Raw genomic sequence first — 25460 nt, forward strand, 5'->3', positions numbered from 1 at the left:
AATCATAATTCAAATACATGTAAAATACATGTAATATTTGAGTATGTAGCATGGATAGGTCGGTTCATATATTTAAGTTTAGACAAAGATCAGAAGTACCTAAAAACCTGAAAAATGATAGCGTTAATAGCGTGTTTTGGGTTTTACCGTATTTTTATCATATTTTGTTTATTAAATTCAAAATAGGACTATATACAGATTTATTGAATCTATCGGTTTGACTATGTTGCTTCTGTGTGTCTTAAATCTCTGTGCACCAGTAAAAGTCCAACACTTGTGGGTCGGACAATTTGAAAAATTTACTTTTTCTAGATAAGTATGTATTCCTAAAATATAAAGGAAATCAGGTTTTGAGGCTGCTATGAATATGAGTCTAAGGGTTTGTAAGATTATTCATTCACACAATAATAAGAAACCCTAAACGGGTATTTGCCTCAATATGTTTTGTTCTCTACTATCTTCTTGATTAATTCATGGCTGTTCACAACAGACTATATGTCTGGATTGGATATGAAAATACTATTTAAAATTCAAACATTATAATAGAGAAATTTTAAAATCATTTATTCCTAATAAAAAGTTATAAATTTATTCAAATTTTATCAAACGGACAACAAAAAATACCCGCGCTTCTCAAGCGCAGGTCAAAATCTAGTATGTCTATTATAGTGTAAAAACATTTATTACAATGTTTCTCTTTTAATATATATTAGGTGGATGCCCGCGGTTTCGCGGGTTTGAATGTTTTGTAACAATACATTTATTATAATTTTTCAAATTAAAATTTGTTTTTATCATTATGTGTTTTTGTTAAATATTGTTTTAAGAATAATTGTTTAAAAAATATAAATATGACTATTTTAAATATTTGTGTTGATAATTGTACTAAAATTAGTTATGTATAATATTCATGATTGAGTTTTTAATAAAATTACTTAATTTTAAAGCTATATAATACTGAAACTTTTGGAATATTTTATATAGTTTAGAAATACTTGATTGCTAAAAATAATTTTATGAAGCATTATATATATTATATAAATCACAAATTTAATTACCATAATTTATTTTATGCAATATATTTAGGTCATTTGGATACTGATAAAACTATTTCTAGAACTAATTTTCGTACTCATAAAATAAATAAAAATTAAAAATCCATTAACAAATCAAATTATAATATTTTTTTCTCAAACTCTATATATGATCGACACTTAAGAAAAAATCAATTAAGTGATTTATCATTTAATATAAAATGAAATTTAAGAATAGATTTTATAAATTAATTTATGAGCTTGTATAAATAAATTAAAGCCTCTTATCATAATTTATGAACTAAGTATCTACCTCCTCCTAACCTACTTTTGAACAACATGTTACCTGCTGCTTGTCTATAAATACCATTTTCTTTATTTTCTTTTTGAGGTTTTTGGTGAAAAACTGTTATGTTTTCCTTCTGATTATATTAACTTACATTTGCAATTTTTTAATCTTCCTGCAGGAGAGCAAAAGTATATTCATCTAGGAAAGTTCCATTACACTTGATTGCTAATAGGCCATAAAGAAAGCTATGGCTCCTGGTGGCAGTACTTACAAAGAAGCCTTGAAGTCTAACTGGATAGGCTTAGCTTACGAGGTTAGGATGTCTCCATTGGAAAAATCCGTTCAAGCAAGGGCAATGGTGTTCATGAGCTTCTCGAATGTCCGGTTTGCACAAATCTCATGTATCCTCCAATTAATCAGGTGTGTGTGCGACTGTTCTACTCTTTCTCCGACACTCAACTTACTTTTGTGTAGTTAACGTTGACATCTAGGTTTGTTAATTTTCCCATAATGTCCCAATGGCCACACGTTATGTTCAAGCTGCAAACAACAAGTGCAGAACACGTGCACCCTACATGCCGTTACGAGCTCGGCAACATAAGATGCTTGGCTCTCGAGAAGGTTGCGGAATCGTTGGAGGTTTCATGCCGGTACCAAAGCTTAGGGTGTCACGACATTTTCCCGTACTACAGCAAGGTCAAGCACGAGCAGCACTGCAGGTCGAGTGTTCAGTGACGGGAGACATTCCATCCCTTGTTGAGCATCTCAAAGACGATCATAAAGTCGATATGCATAGTGGTTGCACTTTCAACCACCGTTAATGTCAAGTCTAATCCTCAAGAAGTTGAGAATGCTACATGGATGCTCACGGTATGCATCTTATCTTATCTACATATATGATTATTCTAGACATGAGAGAAAGAATCTTTATCTCTTGTCTGATGCTTTTGGTTTAGGTGTTCAACTTTTTTGGAAGACAGTTCTGTTTACACTTTGAGGCGTTTCAGCTGGGGACAGCGCCGGTGTACATGGCGTTTCTGCGGTTCATGGGAGACGAGAACGAGACTAAGAAGTTTAGTTACGGCTTGGAAGTTGGAGCTCACAGCCGTAAGCTGACGTGGCAAGGGATTCCCAGAAGCATCAGAGACGGTCACAGGAAGGTCCGTGATAGTCACGACGGTCTCATAATCCCTAGAAACATGGCTTTGTTCTTTTCAGGCAGTGACAAAGAAGAGCGCAAGTTAAGAGTCACCGGACGGATTTGGAGAGAAGAGTAGATGATTCCAAATGATGTTTCATATAGGCTCTGTAATGATGATTTTAATTGGAACTGAAACGGATGATGTACATAGCAAAGTCTTGAGAGCTATGAGATCAAAATCTCCCCGTGATCAGGTTGAAAACATTATGTTTTGAAATATTACAAACTCTTCAGCCTTGTAATTTTCCTGATTTGTTGGAAAAATAAAGAGAGTTTTCCTTTTGGTTCTGTTCTTATATCAAAAATTGGTTTTTATCTTTATTGGATCATCATACAATATGACTCATAATACTGAAAGATGATTTTCGATAGGAACATTTTATCGTTGAAGTGAAAGGGTTAATGGATCCAAGGAAATAATGGAGGGAGAGATACGAACAATCGCAAAAAAGAAAAAAAAAAATCAACACAGAAATTTAACGTGGCTTAGTGAGATTCTGACTAACTAATGTTACCGAATCATAGCAGGTTTAAGACATTACCAAAGATAAGACATGTTGTTACATTACCAAAATGATTAATTGTGAATTCAAGCAGATGATATGTTAGAAGAACTTTTAGACTTTAGAAATACTAGATTTTTTAACCGCGCTACGCGCGGATAAGATACTATATGTATTTCTCAATTCTAAAAAATAATGCATAATATTGTATTATATTATTTAAATAATATAAAATAAGACTACATAACATAAATATATTTTTTAAATTTTCTTTGTGAAAATCATTATGTGGTTTGATTGTTTTACTTGATTCACATATTTGCATAGTTATTTGTGATAGATGAATAATTACATTTTTATTATCAGTAAATAATATATATTTATTATATAATATAAGAAAAATAAAATTATTTAATTTTAAAATAAACTTGTCTGATGTTGGGGATTCGGTTATAGACATATCATATTCGAATGAGACATTTTTACAGTTATCAATCTTCTTAACAGTCAAGAAACAAATCTGAATATCAAAACAATATCTCATACGATCTCTTTGTGGAACAACTGCTCTGAAGAAACTGAATTTAGGCATCAAAAAGCACTGGAAATGGATTTGCAGATGTGTTATCTAAGTCAGCTTTACAAAGTACTATTTATAGTTCATATATCATTTATGTTCATCCTATTTTTTTGTCCATCCTTCTTAAACATCTTGAAATAACTGATGCTAATTTAATAATAAACTTTTGGCTCGCAAAAAAAATCAAATTTGTCTAATTATCGCTTAATTTGTCTAACTGATATATATGTATTTTTCAATTCTAAAAAAATAATGTATAATATTATATTACATTATTTAAAGAATATAAAATAAGACTACATAACATAAATATATTTTTAAATTTTCTTTGTGAAAATCATTATGTTGTTTGATTGTTGTACTTGATTCACATATTTGCATAGATATTTGTGATAGATGAATAACTATATTTTTATTATCAGTAAATAATATATATTTATTATATAACACGAAACCCAATATTTAGAAACCCGCAAAAACCCACAAAAACCCACTAAAACCCAGAATCCGATACCGGTTGGACCAATAAATAACTTTTACTTTTTTTTTAGTTTTTAAATTATGTTTTATATTCTAAGTTTCCAATTAAGAAGTTAGGTGCTGACGAAAAAAGTTAGATTTTCCTTTTCGGTTTTATATTTTTGATTTTTAAATTTTGATCAAGATTTCATTATGCCACCAGAAGAAAATGAAATGAACGATGGTAGAGAGAACCAAAATTAGTTGATGTGATTTGGTGTTAGTTTATTTTTGTTATTGACAATTTATTACAATGATCTTTTATTTTTAGTTTATTTTGAATTTGAAGTTTTATTTATTATTCACATTAGACATTAAGATTTTCAATCTCAAGTTCCAACTTTTTAAGATCTTCATTCAAAATTTTTTTTTTCTTTTAAAAGTTTAAAGACTGAATGATTATATTCACTTATTTAAATATTTATGAATATTATATATATATTCATAAATATTTTTAAATACTTTTTAAACATAAAATGTATACATATCCAAAGTTTAGTTTTTATATATTTATAGCTAATATATTATTATTTAATAAAATTAATTTATTTATTAACCCGCGGTTCATCCCCGGTCGATCCAGTGACCCAGTGAGCCGGTAAGTCGTCCGGTTTGGTGTCCGGGTCGGGTTTAAAAACATTGGTAAATGTACATAAGAGTATGATTACATATTTAGTGATTCTTGTATATGTGTCCAAGAAAGTTTCAATGGCTTAGTGGTATCTGCCCTATATTTATGTCATACTAACCCGGGTTCGATCCTTTCCTTTGTAATGTTTTTTCATTTTTTACGAAAAAATAAATGAGATGACGTGGCAACTTCGGACTCTCTGATTGGACGATTTTTTGTGCTTATGTGGACACTCTAAGAGGAGTTTATATCCCCCTTTTAGTATAGTATAGATGAATAATGATTACAAAAGATAAGTTAGTAATATGATCCGGTCCAGAGAGGACGTGCAAGACGTGAAGACAACGCTTGAGACTTCCTATGATTGGTTATTATATTAAATTAAAAGTAAAATAAGCGAATGTAAATGAACGAGGACTCGAAGAAGTGTGAGAATGGGAACAAAGTGATGGAAGAAGACAATGTAAATGAGGAGAAAATGGTTGTTAAGAAGAGTGTTGGAAGCGAAGGGAGCTTTTTCGATTGCTATATATGCATGGACCTGTCCAAAGATCAGGTAGTCACTAACTGTGGCCATCTTGACTGTTTGTCTCGCCTTTACCGCTGGGTAGAGGTTTCAGAGGAAAAGGAGTTTCCGGTTTGCAAAGGGGGAGGCAAAGGAGTTTCCGGTTTATTATTAGTAATGAAATCCCCTATATATTAAAAGAGAATTACAACATTTGAATCATACACGTGTCATCATGAAAATGATTTTCGAGTCTTTAAAAAATTAAATGGGTCTATCTAAATATAAACTATAGTTTTCATTAAACTGATCACAAAATCATTTATTAGTATTAAAAGTTATTCTTCATTCTTTCCTTAAATAAAGCTACATAATTACCTAATGCTATTAAAATATATATATAGCAATTAATGATTTTCAATAACAAAGATTTGCTAACAATTTGTATACACTCAATCATTTTTGTTTAAATCTTTTTTATTAAAACATATTACACAATTTCATTAACCATATAATAAAAAATTAGATTTTTTTCGTATATGTTGTATTTTGAATTTTAAAAAAAAATATAAATTACTAAACTGTTAAAAGTCTCAAACAAAATTTATTATCAATGATTTAAATTTTTGGTATAATAAGATATAAATAGTTATAAACTACATGAGTAAGAAGTCTTATTTAATAAGTGTTATTATTAATATATATATATACATCATTTAATTAAACTACATATCATATAAAATACAAATTATAAATTGATATATGCATTGAACAAATATTGAGAACTTAACTAATATTTTAATTTTGCATTCAATTAAAAATATTTATAAATTACTAAAACTATTAGACATCTCAAATTAAAAAGTTATTAATGGTTTAAATTTTTGCTATAAGATGACAAGAATCATAAAACCATATGATTAAAACCTTTGTTTAATGAACAACTTTACTAAAAATATATTTCATATCTATGTTAATATCATTTAAATTTAATTATATTATATAAAATGGATAAAATTGATTTTTTATTTATTTACCATAAAATTATCGTTAATAAACAATAGTCATTGTTTGATTTATATGCGCAAGCCAATTTAATTATATATGTAATATTACCGATTTTTCAATATTTCAATATATATTTATTATTTTATTATTTTATAATATTTAAAAAACATAAAATAAATAATAATATATAAATTATTATTTATATATAAAATGTTTATCCCGCGCATTATGCAGATCTTAGCCTAGTTTACATTATTAGCAAAAACAAAAAAAAACAAAATAACAAAAAACAAACAAGTGAAAAGGGCTGTCTTCAAGGATGCCTTCTGCGGAGGTGTACTTAGGCGCTAGCCGTGTTCCCTCCGGAGTGTCCGGATTACCTAGATTATCAAAAAAAAAAAAAAAAAACAAAACAGTTTCAAAAATCATTACTCGTTTTTGAAAGGTAATAGTAATTTGAAGAAAAAATATACCCGTTAGGGACAGCTTGTTTTCAAATGTATTTAAACCAAACCAGAGGAGAGCCTCGCGTGTGTGTCTCTAAAGTCTCAACGTCTCTCTCTCACATAACACCAAGCGATTAGAGTAAACATATATCAAAGGTAAAAATCTCGATGAACCACCGATTGCTCTTTTACTAGGATCATAGGATCGTAGAGAACTAGGTTCGATGAGTTTATGGAAAGCTAGGAATGAAATTAGGGTTTAGTTCGAATCGGTTTATTTTTTTTGGTTAGACCCAAAAAGATCAATTGATTCTAACCGTCTAGTTAACCAATTTGCAGAAGCGGAGATGGCGGAAGGGCGCGATAGACTCGAACGACAAATTGATTTTGCATCATTGTTTCTCAACAGACAGCGCGGAAGGATCTTCGTTGACGATGAAACTACATGGACTGTGCAAGCAAGAGGTGGTATTTGGCGGCGTGGAAGGCCTCGTCCTCGTACTCGTACTCGTCCTCGTGCTTCACCTTCAAGGAGGGCCCTCGCTGATATCACTGATGTGAATAGGGTTAGCCTAGCTTCACTGAATTTTAACAACCAATTTTGCTTAAGGCTTGCTTGTTTAGCCGTAATCTTTTGTGCAGGTGGGTACTGAGAGAAGGAGAGCAGTGGTTGGCCCAAGGCCCCTCCTTGATACTGCTGTTGTTAGGGTTAGACTCGCCTCACTTGCTTTTAACAACGACTTTTGCGTAAGGCTTGCCTGTTTAGCCATAGTCCATTCTGCAGGCGGGTACTGAGAGAAGGAGAGCAGTTGACCGTGTACCACTGGCTCAGCTCGAGCTCAGGTATTCTGTGGCCAGTGCTGTTGCATCCGCTGGAGTCAACCACCCCTCTTCCATCGCTTGGGTTCAGCAGAAGTTGCTCTCACTCAAAGAGGAATTATCTGATGGAGAGGAGGCCCTCACTCCAGAGCTCCTCAACTATATAGATCAAGTGGGGATTTATCTGACGGAAGAGCTTGAGAAGCTGAAAAGCACACCAAGTGCGCAGAGAGCTGAGAGGGAGAGGAGGATTCGAACATTGATGTCCATGAGGTGACCGTTTGGGAACTCTTCACACTCTGAAAAGTAGGGATCATAGGCGTAAAAAAAAGTTGACGATGATACAAAGAGGGACGAGTGGATATCATATCACGGAGAGTACATACTCCACGTTATTACCAATGTTTGTGTTTTAGGCTTGAGAGTTAAGATTACATTTGCTTACTTTCTTTTTTCACTATTTGTGAAATTTGAAGATTCTTTTGATACTAGTTGTTTTCTTTTGTACCTTTGGCATGGCCTGTGTAGTAGCGCTATTGATTAGAAAATTATTTGACAACCCATCAGTTTCACTTCCTCTAATCTCTTCTTCTTTGAACCGCTTCCTAATTCACATTCCAAAACCGAATTTGACCAAAGTAGTTTTAATTGTTGTTGTTTCCCAGCAACATTTTGCTCTTAGCCTACTCATTCTGTTCCACTATGCTTGTTTTTAGCTTCCAAGATTTTCTCAACGTGATTGGAATTGTTTCACAGACCGTGATCAAGTATAGCCTACAAAAAAAACAACACTAATTAATTATCCAACAGTGCCATACGTGAGGAAAAGGGAAGTGTCTTTGCTACTTTTCTAACGTCTTTGGTTCCAATTCACCTGAAACTATTCAAACCAACAAGATATACTACTGCATATTCAGAATACAAGAACAAAGACCATTTTCAAGCTTTTGTGTGCAAATTGTAAATGCATCACATCAAACAAACTGAAAAGTACAACATAGCAGAGTACCGCAAAGATACTTCAAACGAAAGAACTGAGATTGAAGGAGCCAATCATGTTTGCGAGAGGCGAGAGCAGAACTCATATCCAGCTCAAGCTGAAACCTTTGAAGTTTAAGCTGTTGCCTCAAAGCACTTGCTCTGTTGTTGCAGCAGGTTGCTGCGTCTGCTCTGTCTCCAAACCCTGACCAGGAACAGATTCAGCGCTCACTGCCCTTCCTTCATCACTTGTTGTCCCACACTTCTCAACACCAGAAGAAGCAGCCACTGGTTTGGGCTTATTCACAGCACATGAAGCATGAACATGATAGTTACAAGCATAACAGTTATAAGACCAAAACCTACCATCCATACCCACATTACAGATATTGCAGACAAACTGAGTAAAAGACAGTGCAGGTGGAGCACTGTTGTAAACAATAAGAAGACTATGGAGAGGATGAGACTCCTGAGGCAATTGAGCGCAGTTGTTGCTCTCACTTTACTATGAATAGCATAAAATGAATAAAGTAATCATATACCGTTGTATCTACATATATGATTATTCTAGACATGAGAGAAAGAATCTTTATCTCTTGTCTGATGCTTTTGGTTTAGGTGTTCAACTGTTTTGGAAGACAGTTCTGTTTACACTTTGAGGCGTTTCAGCTGGGGACAGCGCCGGTGTACATGGCGTTTCTGCGGTTCATGGGAGACGAGAACGAGGCTAAGAAGTTTAGTTACGGCTTGGAAGTTGGAGCTCACAGCCGTAAGCTGACGTGGCAAGGGATTCCCAGAAGCATCAGAGACGGTCACAGGAAGGTCCGTGATAGTCAGAACGGTCTCATCATCCCTAGAAACATGGCTTTGTTCTTTTCAGGCAGTGACAAAGACGAGCTCAAGTTAAGAGTCACCGGACGGATTTGGAGAGAAGAGTAGATGATTCCAAATGATGTTTCGTATAGGCTCTCTAATGATGGTTTTAATTGGAACTGAAACGGATGATGTACATAGCAAAGTCTTGAGAGCTATGAGATCAAAATCTCCCCGTGATCAGGTTGAAAACATTATGTTTTGAAATATTACAAACTCCTTCAGTCTTGTAATTTTCCTGATTTGTTGGAAAAATAAAGATAGTTTTCCTTTTGGTTCTGTTCTTATATCAAAAATTGGTTTTTATCTTTATTGGATCATCATACAATATAACTCATAATACTGAAAGATGATTTTCGATAGGGGACATTTTTTAAAAATGCGAGGTTTACGTGGGACGCACGAAACGTTTTTAAAAATGGAAGATAATTTGCATTTAGGTCAAAGTGTGACGTTTCTATTTATAGTAACAAAGATGAATTTCTCTTCAGACTAGATACAAAGTGATTTCTACTCGAATTCTTATCGCCGGTCAGTTGATTATAGTTTAGGCCCGTTGGGGCCTACACTGATAAACGAAAATATTGAGCTTCTTATTCCCTAGAAAGGAAAGAATCGACGTGGCTTTGTTGGAGCCTACCTTGAGCCTTTAGCATTATCGACTATAATTAATCAGCCCGACAAGGATCCAATAATGTTGGCTAGAGTGTACTACCGGATATAACAGCGTAAACGCACCGCACGGACTAGACAAAAATAAATCGCTAGCCAAATGAGTAAGTAAACATTCAAAGAGATGCGCGAGCTTTGTGTAGTGCACAACATGGACGATATAAATGTAAGACATAACCATGAATTAGACCCAAAGATATAACTTTAAACCAGATCCAGTTCCCTTGCTTGTCTAAAAAAGGAAGTTGTACAATAACCATTTCAATATGTCAAAAGTTTTTAATATGTTTCTGGTACTGTTTCTCTCATTCGGTTTACAAGATTCATTGGATCAATAACAAAACGCAGCTCCAACTCTATCACGGTGGATGAGTCTTAGTTCAGATCCATGCTTCAGGAATACGTATCCTGCCATCAAACAAACAAACACACATTAGCTTTCCACTTAAGAGATTGACAATAAGTGAGCTTAGAATGAGCTACACAAACAAATAAAAGTAAAAAAGAAAGAGCACGAGTAAAAGCCAATTCAAGAACTCAAAAATGTCACCTGCGCCTGTTGGGGATTGATCCCGATCCCATCTGCAGACATGAATACAGATACATCAGCAATCTTGAGTATTGTTGACAAGAATAAATCACTGTTAGATCTTTAGGCAATAGAAAGCTTCAGTTTTTAAACTTTATAGACAGAGAAGTAGAGTTACATGCAATGATATATATATATATATGATCCCATATCTAAGAGAATTCTCCTGATTACACAAAACATATGAACATGAAACAGACAAAACTTGAAAAGGGAAATGGTGTTCATGAGCTTCTCGAATGTCCGGTTTGCACAAATCTCATGTATCCTCCAATTAATCAGGTGTGTGTGCGACTGTTCTACTCTTTCTCCGACACTCAACTTACTTTTGTGTAGTTAACGTTGACATCTAGGTTTGTTAATTTTCCCATAATGTCCCAATGGCCACACGTTATGTTCAAGCTGCAAACAACAAGTGCAGAACACGTGCGCCCTACATGCCGTTACGAGCTCGGCAACATAAGATGCTTGGCTCTCGAGAAGGTTGCGGAATCGTTGGAGGTTTCATGCCGGTACGAGCAGCACTGCAGGTTGAGTGTTCAGTGACCGGAGACATTCCATCCCTTGTTGAGCATCTCAAAGACGATCATAAAGTCGATATGCATAGTGGTTGCACTTTCAACCACCGTTAATGTCAAGTCTAATCCTCAAGAAGTTGAGAATGCTACATGGTTTTCTTTTTTTTTTAATTAAAAACTAGATATGAGTTGGTAACTTATTAATGGTTTGTGAACCAACATATTCATCCCAAAGATAAACCCAAGAAAAATTCAAAGATTAATAAGTATTAAAAAAAGTTTGGGACTCACCTACAGAAAGAGAAAAAAAAAAAAATAGAAAAAGAAAATGGTAAATTGTGGAAGAGAATTTAAAAGAGGGAAACTGAGAATAATTTGTTTTGATTGGGGCAAAATAGATTATTCTCCCGAAATCCTGCGCAAAGAACAAACGTTTAGTTATTTCCTTTTTTTTTTTATCAACAAAATAGTAAAATTGAGTTATTTCCTTATATTTGTTGAGTGTCGGTTAATGAGGCGGGTTATAAATAGAGGTGGTGCAACGAGGTGATTAAAGCTATTACTTGTTTCTTTCTTTTTTTCTTCCCGAAAAAGCAACGAACAAAACGTGAGAGAGAGAGAGAGAGAGAGCAATGAACACTTGTCGAATAGTTCTCCAACGCAGGTTCCTTCCCGTGAGCAACTCCAAGAAGGAAAAAGTAAGTTTCTTCAAATTAGGGTTTTGATCCTTCTTTTTCTGAATCGAGTTTGTTGTACTGACTTGTTTTTTTTTTTTTTTGAAAAAAGGTTTTCAATTTAAATGCTAGAAAGATACAGAGATAAGGTTTTAGGGACCTTAAGAGTTCAAAGATAAAACAACATGCAACGGTTTTAAAGTCAAGAGAGACGCGAAAGCAACATAGTATGATGAAGGCAACACTTAACAAGATTTTGTTGTGAACTCAGTGATGAGGACCTCTTCCTCGGCCTCTTTTTCCTTTCCCTGTAACAGTAAACCATTCCATCTCCTTAAGCCTTTGAGATGGCTTTAATGGCCTACCGCCTCGTGACCTTAGTGTTGATTCATCATCTACAAACGGGTCACGAGGATGTGTAGGGGAAGTATCATGAGAGGCAAAAGTAAATGGTAATGGAGAATTTGAAAAGACAAGTTCCTTGGCTGGTGGGACACTCGATGGTTCACTGGCATCAGCACTATCCAATACCGCAAATAAGTTGTCATGAACAAATGGTACAGAAGACGGAGAGGAGTTAGAGTTATCAACCACAATATCAACATTCCCAACAAACTTCCCTGAAGGAGCCTCTGGAGTTGGTGGTACAGATTGTGTTGAGGAGTCAACAGGTTCTGCGACATCTAATTGTTTGCAGGTTTCGTCATTAGGAGAGACGGAGACATCTAATTGTTTGCAGGTTTCGTCATTAGGAGAGACGGAAACTACGGTAGGTGGTGGGAGTTCCTTTTCATCAGTAACAGCAGTAACATGAGTAACTTGAACAATTTCAGAAGGTGTACAAGACACATGAACCTTTTCAGTGAAAGAGCCTGTAGGAGTGTTTACAGCCACAACTGAAGCAGAGGGGACTGTGGTGACTTCTCTACTTGGTTCTTCTATTTCTGAGTTTTCATTTATAGGGAGGCCACTTCCTTCATGATCAAGAAGAATACAACCTTGAGAATCAAAAGATAAAGCATCTGTTTTTTCCTGAGATTCTAGTGGAGCTGATTTAGTAGCTTTGAGAGACTGATATGCAGCAGAAGAGTTTTCAGATACAGCGTTGATTGGAACCAGAGGGAGACCAAGGCATCTAGGTGCTTTGTGACCTAACTGCCCACACTTAGGGCACACAGAAGGCAGCCATGAGTATATAACAGAAACCATTGATACTGAACCACTTTCATCTTCGAGTGCTACTCTTTGAGGAAATGGTCTATCCAACTTAACTTCAACCAGAATTTTTGCCTCACCCATCAGTATAGGATCAAGCCAAGGCTTACTCGTGAGCATCGGTGCCCCTATACCGGAAGCTATCCAGCTTATACCTTTCTTGGAATAAAGCTGGTGGGGAATGTCTTTCAGAGTAAGCCAAACCGGGATTGTAGATATCTCAGGGACAGTGATAGTACCCTTAGGATCCCAAGTAGATACAAACATTATACAATCATCCACATGCCATATACCTCTCTGAACTACCCACTTACGAGTAAACTCATCCGGAATGTGAAACAAAAAAGCGTTGTTTCCTATCTCACGAGTGTAGATCCGGCATCTAGTTCCCCAGATTCTACTAACAACAGATTGAATTAAGCCAGAAGCAGGGGCAGAGCACCGATAGAATTGACCAATTACAAATTCCTTCTGGTTCTCTAATCCTTCTAGTAAGACATGGCGAGGAATACGTACCTTTGGCGTACCATCCTCGAGGAACTCAGGCGAGGTGACCTTATGCAGATTTCTCTTAGACTTCTCCATTTTTGAAGCCCAAGGATACTCAGGATCATTATCACAGATACCTAGTGGTACCTTGGCAGTTACACTCGAGGAGTAGCTATTATGCGGAGAAGGCCTTGAAGCGTTGATTGCCCTAGCAACAGGTTGACGACGCCGAGATGGAGCACAGTTGGCTGCCGAAAGCGAGGGCCACTGAGTTTCTCTGGACAAATCGGCTATCAGTTCCTTCGAGGTCTGCATGAGAACCGTAGCTGCAGAAGAAGGTTGAGTGATGGAGAGAGGCTTCGACCAAGCATTAGAAGTAGTGACCGTGGAGATTGGCTGGTCCGACTCCTTTGGGGAAGCTGAGAAGGAGCCACCAGAAATAGTGGCTAACAGAGGAGTCCCACTGGTTGGAAGAACCATATCGACACTGGGATCGACAGTAGCAACATCAACAGTAGCTGGGACTTTCGCTAGTGGATTTGAATCTGATTTGAGGGAATCCATGAGTAGAGTAGGGGAGAAACCTTCAGATGATGGCAGACTGGAGCCCCCTTACACGCGAGGTGGCCAGAGACGCCGGTAATGGCCTCCGATTAGATTCAATTTGGGGTTTCTAAGTTTCGCCTTCGAAGTCGCTTGTTTTTTTGTTGTACTGACTTGTTTGTTTGTTTGTTTTTTTTTTTTTTTTTTTTTTGTTTTGTTCTTAAAGTTTGACAGATTCATACCGAACAGAGCAGCCATGGATTTCGACTATGCTCACTTGGCTCTTATGGAAGAAAGAGAAGAAGAAGAAGAGGTCAGTTCATCCAGAAAAGCTTATAGAAAGCAATTGGCTGAGACTATGGGTCTTAACCGAACTCGAATCCTCGCATTCACCAACAAACCACCTTCTTCTACTTCTCTTCACCATCAGCATCAGCATCAGCATGAGCCTCCTCGACGCATTCCTCAGCGTCCCGAGAGAACTTTGGATGCTCCTGGCCTTGTGGATGACTTCTATCTCAACGTTCTCGACTGGAGCAGTGCTAATGTCCTAGCCGTTGCCTTGGCCAACTCTGTTTGTCTCTGGGATGCTTCCACTGGCTCCGTGACTACGCTTGTCACGTATGGTGAAGACCAAGGACCTGTCACAAGTCTAAACTGGGCGCATGATGGTATCAACCTTGGAGTTGGGCTCAACAATGGTCAAGTTCACATTTGGGACTGTGTAACCAAGACTCTACTGAGAACATTGCAAGGCTTCCACCACACACGAGTTGGGTCCTTGGCCTGGAACACTCATATATTGACAACCGGAGGAATGGACGGACGTATCTTCAACAACGATGTGCGGTTCATGTCATACCCTGTGTCTACTTACAAGGGTCACACTCAAGAGGTCTGTGGGCTCAAGTGGTCAGCATCTGGTCAGCAACTAGCTAGCGGCGGAAACGACCGTCTAGTACATATATGGGATCGTTCTACTAGTACGCAGTGGCTGCACAGGCTCAGGGGGCATACATCTGCAGTTAAGGCTCTCGCTTGGTGTCCTTTCCAAAGCGATTTGCTTGCATCTGGCGGTGGTGCAGAAGATAGGAAGATCAAGTTCTGGAACACTCGCACAGGGGCTTGCTTGAATTCGCTTGACACTGCTTCCCAAGTCTCTTCTCTCTTGTGGAGCAACAATCAAAGAGAGCTGCTTTGCTCACATGGGTCTCAGCTCACACTGTGGAAGTACCCGTCGATGGTGAAAATGGCTGAGCTCTCTGGTCATACGTCAAGAGTTCTATCTATGACCCAGAGTCCAGATGGTTGTACTGTAGTTTCAGCTGCAGGAGACGAGAATCTGTGCTTTTGGAATGTTTTTGGACTACCTCACACCACCGCCAAAAAAACTGTTCCAAAAGCAGCTCATGAGCCGTTTTCTCATGTCGCTCGTATTCGTTGAAAACTCAACTACCAGAGGTTCCTTCTCCAGCCACTGTATTGACTAGAAAAATGTCCTCAAACTAGTTTTGTAAAAGTATATGTTGAATAGAGAGCTTTTTATCTTTTATTTTACAAGTTACGAATTTACTATGTTTTGATACTTAAGAGATTTGTTCTCTCACTTCCAGTCTCATCATTATTTTAGTGATCGGGTAGGATCTTTTAATTTAACTCTTATCATCTAAATTTATTTTGGTAGGTTGACAATGAAAAGATAGAGTGCGAGGCTTCTGCATATCAGAAGAAACTTTTAATGAAGAGGGTTGAGGATTCGCTTGGAAACATGAAGGTGCTGTTTTGTGCTCTGCGTATTGTGTATTCAGTTGTTTCTTAGTTAGTTTTCTTTTTACAGTCGCGTGCAGTGCACAACTCAGTGATGGAGCTTCGGAATATATATCACAATCATCCATATCTCAGCCAACTTCATACAGACGAGGTAATAGAAATTTACATAAATGCAAACAACTTCTGGTTAGGGAACTAAGGAAAGTTTTGATGAAGGGTCAATAGCTTAATTCCTGAGCACCGGTAATAAGACTGTGTGGGAAGCTTGAGATGTTGGACCGGCTCTTACCCATTATCTTCCTGAGCATTATGCTGCGCCAGTGTTGCCTTAAATGATATTATATCCCCAAGGATAATCATTGCTTGTAGAATATTACCTGTGCATATATATATATATTGGCTTAATTTGGTTTCTCACTATGGTTACAGGGGTCAAGGTCAAAAATTTCTGCACCTATCCCCGCTCGTCTGGTTTGTTGAGTCTTTTTTTGAACAGTCAATTGCACCTTTGCTTATTACTTAAAACTGGCAAAATTGCAACTGACAGAGGATGAGTTTGAAAAGATTTGTCAGACCGATTCTCCCAAAGGCAAGGAAGAAGGACTGAGCCAAATGCTGCATCAAATATTCTGCGTGCTGAAAAGAGTTTGGCAACTGGTAAAATTAGATAACCTGCCTGGAAGCACTAGACAATCCGTGGAACCTCTACGGAAATCACAGCAGCCACTACAGAACCTGTAAAACGGGGACGTGGCAGGCCACAAGCAACAGGGGATGCGATGCTAGATCATCATCAGTTATTGGTTCCGATGTTGTCTTACTTCCCCAGATTTATCTGTTCCAATTGAGGTTAAGGTTGGTGAATCGTCAGGATCCAAAATTACATCGGTTTGGAAATAAAATGCGTCATAGTCAATACAGAAGAGAAGAGTAGATGATGATGATCCATGAGGCCAAAGCAAAATGGGGAATAAGAAGAGAATAAAGATATAATAAGCTCTCTAATGATGGTTTTGATTGGAACTGAAACGGATCATGTACATAGCAGCAGTCTTGAGAGCTATGAGATTAGGTTGAAACATTATGTTTTGAAATATTACGAACTCTTTGTCTTGTAATTTTTCCTGATTTGTTTCAAAAATAAAGACAGTTTTCCTTTTGGTTCTCTTCTTTTATCAAAAATTGATTTTTATCTTTATTGGATCATACAATATGACTCATAATACTGAAAGATGATTTTCGATAGGGACATTTTATCTTTGAATTTAACGTGGCTTAGTGACCTGAGGATTTTTCCTCGAAAAAAAAGAACTAAGAGTAGATAAAAGCAAAAAGAGACAACATCAATATAAGCCACAATCTCCCAGTCATCGTCCTGAATCCACCTGAACCAGAACCATCGCTGCATGCCAACTTGTTATCATGGTACGTACACACCGGCTTCTTCCTGTACACATACACAATAACAATCAAATTAAACATACAAAATCAAAAGAGAAACACAGAATCAAACACAAAGATTAGGTGGCCAAGATTGCTAGTTTTTGGGTGCAAAAGATTGCTTGGTTTTGGTTACCTCTGCATTTGAAATTAGCAAAGGATTATAACATTTACTTTAGCCTAAAATGTATTATAGCTATAAATGTAAACACAAATATTAATAATGTTTTTTTGGTTTTAACATATATGAAGCACACAAGTAATGTTTTGGGGTTCAGACTTAAAATTATTGGTTTTCTTTTAAATGTTAAAATGTTATAGAAATTAATGTGTTTTGAGTTTTAAAATATGTATAAATATATGTCAAAAACAAATATAAACACCAAAAGAAAAAAGGATAAGACACAAACTTGGAGGAACAGAAAGAGATGACGTAATCAGTGCCGGAACAAGTGAAGATACTGGTCGGATCATCATAAGCATAGCTATAAGCAGTAGGACAAGCTTCCTTGAACATTTTCGAGTAATTTGTTGGTCGACACGTAACAGGATTCCCATAAACTCCTCTACAACAATACTCATCTCTATCGAACACATCACAAGCACTCCTACACGAAACCACTTTCCCCTTAGATTTCACGGCAAGCTCCGGCGGACACTTTGATCTCAGGTCAGCCACACAGCCGGCGACACTACAGTTTCCCTTTCCGTTCATCGGAGTCACCGACATCGGAAGATTAAATCCGTCGACGAGACTCACGTCGTAGAAATCCAATGCGGCTAACGTGAACTCAGCGAGTGAAGCTGGTGGTTTTCCGGAGGCTGAGCATTTTAGGGTCGAGCCGCATGAACCGGTTTCGCATGTTCCGGTTCCGGTTTTGTCGAAATTGCAGCCGGTTCGTCCCCATATTCGACCTGACCAGCCTACTGGCGTGTTGAAGACTATGGATTGGCCCGGTTTGAGCTCGAATCCTCCGCCGTTGAAGTTTTCTCCGGGTGTTATCGCTGGCCAGATTGTTTGGTCACATGAGTTTACGATTGTGAATACTCGAGCTGACTCCGACCATTTTGTCCCTGTAGTTTAAATAATCACTAGAGACTAGAGTTCTAATCATTAACGGATATGAATCCATTATTGAATGTGCCAAATAAAAATCAAAATTGATAAAATTCATTGGCAGAAAAAATCATAGAGAATGGGATTTCTCATATAACAATTTTAACTAATTTAAGTTATATTTGTGATTTTTTATAAAATAAAAATATTACCTGAAAAATAATATATATACATGATGAATGCATGTGTATACAGATACATGGAGAGATACATCTGTAAATATTATATTGATCTTAAGAATCATGTACACTACTCTAGCTCTTATATATACGAGCGTGAGACAGAAACTAATTACAACAGTTTCCTAAAACAGAGGAACGAGAATATTGACTACGAGATATGCGGAGATCACAATCATATCTCTAACACGCCCCCTCAAGATGGAGTGCCCGAAGTAACTCCAATCTTGTTTCGTAGTTCCAAGAACCGTGCTCGTGCCAGTGGTTTGGTGAGAGCATCAGCCAGTTGGTCACGCGTGTTGACATGAGACACTTTGAGAGCTCCACGCTGGACTTGTCCACGTACAAAGTGATAATCGATTGCAATGTGTTTCATTCGAGAGTGGAAGACAGGGTTCGCACAGAGAAACGTGGCGCCAACGTTATCACAGCGAAGTGTAGGAGGCGAGAGGAGTGGAATACCAAGTTCAGTGAGGAGGTTGCATATCCAAGCTATTTCTGCAGCAGCATTGGCAACAGCTCGGTACTCAGCTTCAGTTGATGAGCGAGCAACACCATTCTGTTTCTTTGATGCCCATGATATCGGATGCTGGCCAAGGTAAATGATGTAGGAGTTGGTCGAAACAAAGTCATCAGAGTCCCCTGCCCAGTCTGCATCAGAGTAGGCATGTAGAACTAGCTTGTTAGTTGCTGAGAAGAAGAGGCCGTGTGTTGGAGTGCCAGCAAGGTATCGGAGGATGCGTTTGGCTGCTTGCCAGTGATCTTCCGTTGGCTTATGCATGAACTGAGAGAGTTTGTTGACAGCATAGGCAATGCCAAGGCGAGTGAACTGGAGATACTGGAGGCTGCCAATCAGTTGTCGGAACTTGGACGGGTCTGAGAGCAGAGTGCCAGAGTTAAGATGTAGCCGCGGAGAGGATGCCATGGGTGTCGTTACGGGTTTGGCATTTGTCATGTCGTACTTGTGGAGGAGGTCAAGTATGTATTTCCTTTGGTTGAGGTGTAGCCCTTTCGAAGATCTGTGAGCTTCAACTCCAAGGAAGTAGTTTAGCTCTTCAGCATCTTTAACCGAAAATCTCTCAGCCAGGAGATGAAGGATCCGTTGAATACCAGTCTTGGTGTTGCCGGTTACCAGAATATCATCAACATATATTAGGAGGTAGATGGTTTCTTTACCCCGATGCATGACAAAGAGTGATGTGTCAGCTAAGGAGTTAAAGAATCCGAGGCTTAGGAGGAAGTCGCGCAGCTCAGTGTACCAAGCACGAGGAGCTTGTTTGAGTCCATATATCGCCTTCTTTAGTTTGCAAACATGATCCGGCTTGTCAGTATCAACGAACCCGGGAGGTTGCTCCATGTATACTTCATCTGTCAGGGTGCCTTGTAGAAAAGCATTGTTGACATCAAGTTGTTGAACTGGCCAAGAGTTGCTCACTGCAATATCCAGGACAAGTCGGAGAGTTGTAGCCTTGATTACGGGACTGAAAGTTTCCGTGTAGTCACGACCAAACTCCTGGTTGTAGCCTTTGGCGACTAGTCTTGATTTGCAGAGCTTATGCGTGCCGTTGGTGTAGAACTTGTTCTTGTGAAGCCACCTGCAACCAACAACATTAAGATGAGGCTGTCGCGGAACTAAGTCATAAGTTTGATTACGCGCAAACGCATCCATCTCAGTGGACATGGAACCACGCCACCGCTTGTCTTTCAGAGCTTGAGCAAGGGTGTGAGGTTCAGTGGGAGCGTTTGACGACAACGCAGCTGCATAGTTGTATTTGCTGTTCGGTTTGACAATCTGGTTCTTTCTTCTTGTGAGCATGGGATGATTATTGATTTGCGCGGGAGGTGGAGGTGGTGAAGGTGCGGATGGTGGTGATGGCGCAGGTTGCTGAGTAGAGCCGCTGTTGTTGGTGGAGGACACGGAGTCAGTTGAGACAGGTGATGAAGTTGTCGTGGTGACAGGCGGCGTCGTTGTTGATGCAGGCGTGTTGGTGTCGCTGGTGCTGTTGAGTGACGGTGAAGTTTCCTGTACCTGCAGGTTAGAGTCCGAGCTCGGCGGTTCCGTTTGTTGTACGAGTGGGGGCTGAGGCGTAGGTGGTTGCGGGTTTGGTATTGGTATGGTGGTAACCGGCGGTTGAGAAGGTGATAAAGGAGTTTCAGGTGAGCTTGGTGAGGTAGGTTGCAGGGGGGATGGTGTTTTGAACGGAAAGGTTTTTTCGTCGAAGCGAACATGTCGTGAGACATAGATTCTACCAGTATTGAGTTGAAGACATATGTAGCCGCTTTGACTCGGTGAGTAGCCGATGAAAACACAAGGTGTTGACCTTTCTTCCATCTTATTAGCCGTGTAAGGGCGGAGCCAGGGAAAGCAAAGGCAGCCATATACGCGTATTTTGTTGTAGTTTGGTTGGGTTCCAAAGAGCTTGTGAAATGGTGAGTCCATCTTTAGGACCGGGGTAGGTAGGCGGTTGATTAGATAAGTAGCTGCAGCAAAAGCATAGGTCCAGTAAGAGCGTGGCATCGCTGCATGGGTGAGGAGTGTGAGGCCGGTTTCAACAACATGTCTGTGTTTTCTTTCGGATATGCCGTTGTGCTCAGGAGTATGAGGTGGAGATGTTAGGTGACTGATGCCAGCTTCTGCTAAATCTGACTTCAACGCCACAAACTCGCCTCCATTGTCGCTATATAGAGTCCCTATTTTGGTGTTGAAGTGATTCTCAACGAGATGCCTGAAGGTTTTGAATGTTTCGCGAACATGGGACTTAAGTTTGAGAGGGTACAGCCAAGTGTATCGACTGAAATGATCAATGAGAACTAGGTAGTATTTGTATCCATCGACTGAGATAATTGGAGAACTCCAAAGGTCTGTGTATATGTATTGTAAGGGACGAGAATAAGTAATGGTGTTTAGGGAGAAAGGTAATTTGTGAGATTTATTGATAGCACAATCTGAGCATAAAGAGTTTTGAGTTACAGATTTCACACAAGGTAAAGAAAAACTGGAAACAATGGTTTTAAGAATAGAAGCAGAAGGATGTCCTAGGCGGAAATGCCAATCAGACATGGTGATTTGAGGTGTGGTTGAGGCAAAGAAGGACTGAAGGGTGTTGGGTTGGGCTGGCCACTCATACAACTCATCCTTGGTCTTGCCTTGGATTAACGGAACCCCCGAGCTGAGATCCTTCACCTGAAAGTAAGCAGGGAAAAATTCAACCGAAACTCTATTAGCATTACATAAGTGATAGACCGAAATGAGGTTCTTCTTAATATTAGGAACACACAAAACATTATTAAGCAGTAAGTTGCGAGTGCGTGAGGGAAGTGAAAGTGAACCGGTGTGAGAGATTGACAAACCAGTGCCATCTCCAATGAGAACAGAGTCCTCGCCATTGTAGGCCTGCTGCAACATCAGGTTATTGAGGTCACTCGTGAGGTGGTGTGTAGCGCCAGAGTCCATCAGCCAAGCATTTGACGGGTTCGGTGATGCTACCACCATGTTGGCTCTCGGCTGCCATGGGCGGAATGGTGATTGAGTTTGAGCAGAGGTGTTTTGTTGGAACATCTGAGGGCATCTTCTGGCGCTGTGTCCAAAGACACTACAAATCTGACATCGCCCTTGATAGCCCTTTGATTGACGATTCTCTTGCTTGTAGGTGTTGTTGAACTGCGGCGACTTGTTTGTGCTCCAGTTTTGACTGTTGTTTCCACGATGCTGCTGTTGTTGCTTTGGGCGTGAGGAAGCCATGTTTGCCGTGATCGGGACAGCACTTGGAGCAGGAGCAGAGACAGCCAATAGCTTCGCCTCCCTGTTGATGAGCTTTTCATGTATTTCAACAATGGAGGGTGAGACATCACGACCTTCAAGTTGATCAGATACAGTTTTGTATTCCTCCGGTAGACCATCAACAATGTACTCAACCTTGTCTTCGTGATCAAGGGGTTTACCAAGGAGGGCTAGTTGATCGAAGCGGCTTGTGAGGCCACGCATGTAGTCGTCGATCGTTTTGTCTCCTTTGGTGTAGTTTTTGAGCTGTAGTCGCAGCTGTTGGATATGTCCGCGACTTGGGGTTGCGTATGTGGCGTTGAGAGATTTCCACACATCATGAGATGTTTTGGTGTTGGTGACAAGCGTCTGGATCGACGGTGAGAGTGTTCCAATGAGTCCACTGTAGATGAGGCGATCTTGGCGTCTCCACTTGGTGTAGTCGGGGTTGGGTGTTGTGGTGTTGTCGACGGTGAGGGTCTGATCTGGTACTGGCTGGGAGCCGTCGAGATACCCAGCAAGGTCATAGCCATCGAGCAGAGCATGGATTTGAAGGTTCCATGTCATGAAGTTGGTGGAATTGAGTTTGGTTACATTAATCATGTTAACGTTGAGAAGTGATTTGGAGGCGTCGACAACGACTTCATTGTTTGCAGTAGCCATGGCGATGGAGCTTTAGGGATAGAGGAAGAAAGGAAAAGGAGAAGGCGGCCGAAGAAAAAGAATTTTAGGGTAATCGATGAGCTCTTGATACCATGTAAATATTATATTGATCTTAAGAATCATGTACACTACTCTAGCTCTTATATATACGAGCGTGAGACAGAAACTAATTACAACAGTTTCCTAAAACAGAGGAACGAGAATATTGACTACGAGATATGCGGAGATCACAATCATACCATTAAAACTATTTTGGATATTGGATAATTACCTGATAAAAGTGTTAGAAATAGTAACAAGATCCTCGGTGACAAGTTGAAACGAAGATGCATAATACTGGAAAAGCTTTAACGATCAAAATATCCTTATTCGTTGGTCCGGGTGTTGTTGGGTTACGGAGAATTACTGAGATGAGATTGCCTTTTTAAGAGAGGTATAGAGAATAACATGCATGCATGGACAGTCTATATCTCACATTATACTAATCGTTTCAAGTACTGTAAAACCGCAAAACAAATTACTCTGTGCGTCAAATAATTAAGGAGCTTGTTTTGGAGTTTGGGAAAGTTAGTGTTATTCCTTTCCTGATGCGTTTCATGCAAGTATTCTTTGAGATTGTTTATTAGCTAAGTAATCAAGTCCAAAAGGTTGGGATATTTTTATACATGTAAATGCGCATCTATATATATGTGTATGTTTATATAACTAGATATATAAATTATTTGATATATAATTATATATGTATGTATTGATTATATCTGTCTACTTATTTTTCATTAGATGTTGTTGCAAATTTGAAACGTTTCTTGACCAGTTTCTTTATTGTAACGTCCCGAGTTGTAATACATAAAAAGACTTAAGAGAATTAATTTGGTTACCTATACCACCAAAGTTGACTTACCTTTTTTGTCACACATCCGTTAAAAACTTTAGAATTTGATGAGTGACCTATCGGGAAGTGATTTGCGACACTGTGCGAGTGAGGCCAAAACACGAGAAAAGATCGGATGGTGATTGTAGGGTTAGTAAACAAAACTTTCGAACTTTTGCAAAAATTAACGTACCGCTCGTCGAATTAGATTTGGCCGACGGACCGAGTGAGCTGACATAGATGGCCATTAGTCGTGGACGGGTTGCAGTTATCTTCATAATATTACCCTTGCCATGTCCTGGTATAGTCAGTTCATCCAAGACTATACATAGGCCTAACTAATGTGTCATTTAGCCCATTGAGTTTGAGCTCACCGACCCATTCTCAAAATCTGCTTTCTGAAAAAAGTGTCCATCTCATGTCAGACAGTATTAAAGCGCGAATGTGTTGTTCCCATCTAATTCAAAGATCAACTCAAAACAAATCTCACAATCTTATAGTCGTTATGAAAATCATTGGTACCAACTAATCAGTAGGAAATAAATTCCTGATTAACTGCAATCACTTGCTACTTTTTATCAATCTTATAATCAAAATGATATCCGAAACTTTTGCTCTATTTGAAGACATTAACATTTATTTCTTCTAAGATTATGGATATATACCACAATAGCATATAATTAAAAGTGAAATATATATATATATATATATATATATGTATCACTAACCAAAAAAAAGAAATTTAAAATATACATATTATGTAGATTAGTGATCAGTTTTCTTTCCGCTGCCATCTATCTTGGCCCGAGTTAGAAAAGCAATAAAGATGTAAAATGATGATTCCTACCTATTAATAGTTCGATCCATCGTAAAAGTTAAGGGCTAAAAAGAAAGTAAAATAAGGCTAAGACAGCTAGACACGTGCGGTAATTATGTTTAGCACTAATGATCCCACCTGATTAGCAATCATTATTTCCATTGGATCCATTCCCAATCCTCGATTAACCTCACAAATCACGTTTTCTTACATTTTTACTATAATTTCTACGTCAAACTCAAGCTTTTGGATATGTGTGGTACGCGATATACGCTAGACAAGGGCATGGTTTTATGGATTTTTCAAGTTCCAATTAACAGCTATACAATATAATCGGACAAAACATGAAAACTTAGAAATATAATTGATTATTGCTATAGATATAGATCAGTATCCTCCTTCCTTACTCCCAAAGGACCAATATGTTTTATTCATTGTTCTAGTTGTTACAATCATCATGACTGAAAATAATTGTTAATACATCCTTTCTTTAAAAAGAAGAAACAAATCATCATTGTCGTCGCTTCTATATTATCAACTTATAATTAGTCTAGTCTCTCTTTATTTTGCAAAACTTTATAATTAGTGTACCCTCTTTTTGCATATTATCAGGGTCAAAATATAATTAACAATCCTAAAGTAGGCCTACCCGCTCGTGTAGTGCTCAAGAGATATGGCCCATAAGCCCAACTATCAAATCAAGCCCATTAAAATAACCAATCCACGCTCGCTGAATACAGTAACAGTCACAATTAGG

The 25460-nt window shown here is 38.2% G+C and overlaps 3 protein-coding genes and 2 pseudogenes across 6 annotated transcripts; 3 read left to right on the forward strand and 2 right to left on the reverse strand.

The window, feature by feature from the left end:
• Positions 1 to 844: 844 nt before the first annotated feature.
• On the forward strand, positions 845 to 2804 carry LOC125604158 (annotated as a pseudogene).
• Positions 2805 to 5900: 3096 nt separating this feature from the next.
• Positions 5901 to 8862, forward strand: LOC125604160 (protein POLYCHOME-like). Of its 2 annotated transcripts, XM_048774705.1 has the most exons (4): positions 5902 to 6872; positions 7056 to 7282; positions 7359 to 7424; positions 7501 to 8862. In XM_048774705.1, exons 2-4 carry the CDS (start codon positions 7064 to 7066, stop codon positions 7810 to 7812), a joined length of 597 nt encoding a protein of 198 aa, XP_048630662.1. In that variant the 5' UTR covers positions 5902 to 6872; positions 7056 to 7063; the 3' UTR covers positions 7813 to 8862. The 2 variants fall into 2 exon arrangements, with proteins under 2 accessions (XP_048630661.1, XP_048630662.1); XM_048774704.1 differs by having other exon boundaries at positions 5901 to 7282.
• Positions 8557 to 9205, reverse strand: LOC125575374 (annotated as a pseudogene).
• A 1245-nt stretch (positions 9206 to 10450) lies between these two features.
• LOC125604157 (cell division cycle 20.2, cofactor of APC complex-like) lies at positions 10451 to 17013 on the forward strand. Of its 3 annotated transcripts, XR_007336004.1 has the most exons (5): positions 10451 to 11863; positions 14313 to 15547; positions 15771 to 15860; positions 15924 to 16007; positions 16286 to 17013. XR_007336004.1 is itself a non-coding variant. In XM_048774702.1 (3 exons), exons 1-2 carry the CDS (start codon positions 11798 to 11800, stop codon positions 15528 to 15530), a joined length of 1284 nt encoding a protein of 427 aa, XP_048630659.1. In that variant the 5' UTR covers positions 10451 to 11797; the 3' UTR covers positions 15531 to 15547; positions 15771 to 16245. The 3 variants fall into 3 exon arrangements, 1 of the variants encoding a protein (XP_048630659.1); XR_007336005.1 differs by having other exon boundaries at positions 15771 to 16007; XM_048774702.1 differs by lacking the exon at positions 16286 to 17013 and having other exon boundaries at positions 15771 to 16245.
• Positions 17014 to 17058: 45 nt separating this feature from the next.
• LOC125604159 (pathogenesis-related thaumatin-like protein 3.5) lies at positions 17059 to 24158 on the reverse strand. The gene is made up of 3 exons (XM_048774703.1): positions 23287 to 24158; positions 17707 to 18370; positions 17059 to 17303 (listed from the first exon to the last, which is right to left on the reverse strand). The coding sequence occupies exons 1-3, from the start codon at positions 23345 to 23347 to the stop codon at positions 17168 to 17170; spliced, it is 861 nt and encodes a 286-aa protein (XP_048630660.1). The 5' UTR covers positions 23348 to 24158; the 3' UTR covers positions 17059 to 17167.
• Between the last annotated feature and the right edge of the window lie 1302 nt (positions 24159 to 25460).

Source organism: Brassica napus, unplaced genomic scaffold, assembly GCF_020379485.1.
Source record: "Brassica napus cultivar Da-Ae unplaced genomic scaffold, Da-Ae ScsIHWf_47;HRSCAF=86, whole genome shotgun sequence".
NCBI classification, from domain to species: domain Eukaryota; kingdom Viridiplantae; phylum Streptophyta; class Magnoliopsida; order Brassicales; family Brassicaceae; genus Brassica; species Brassica napus.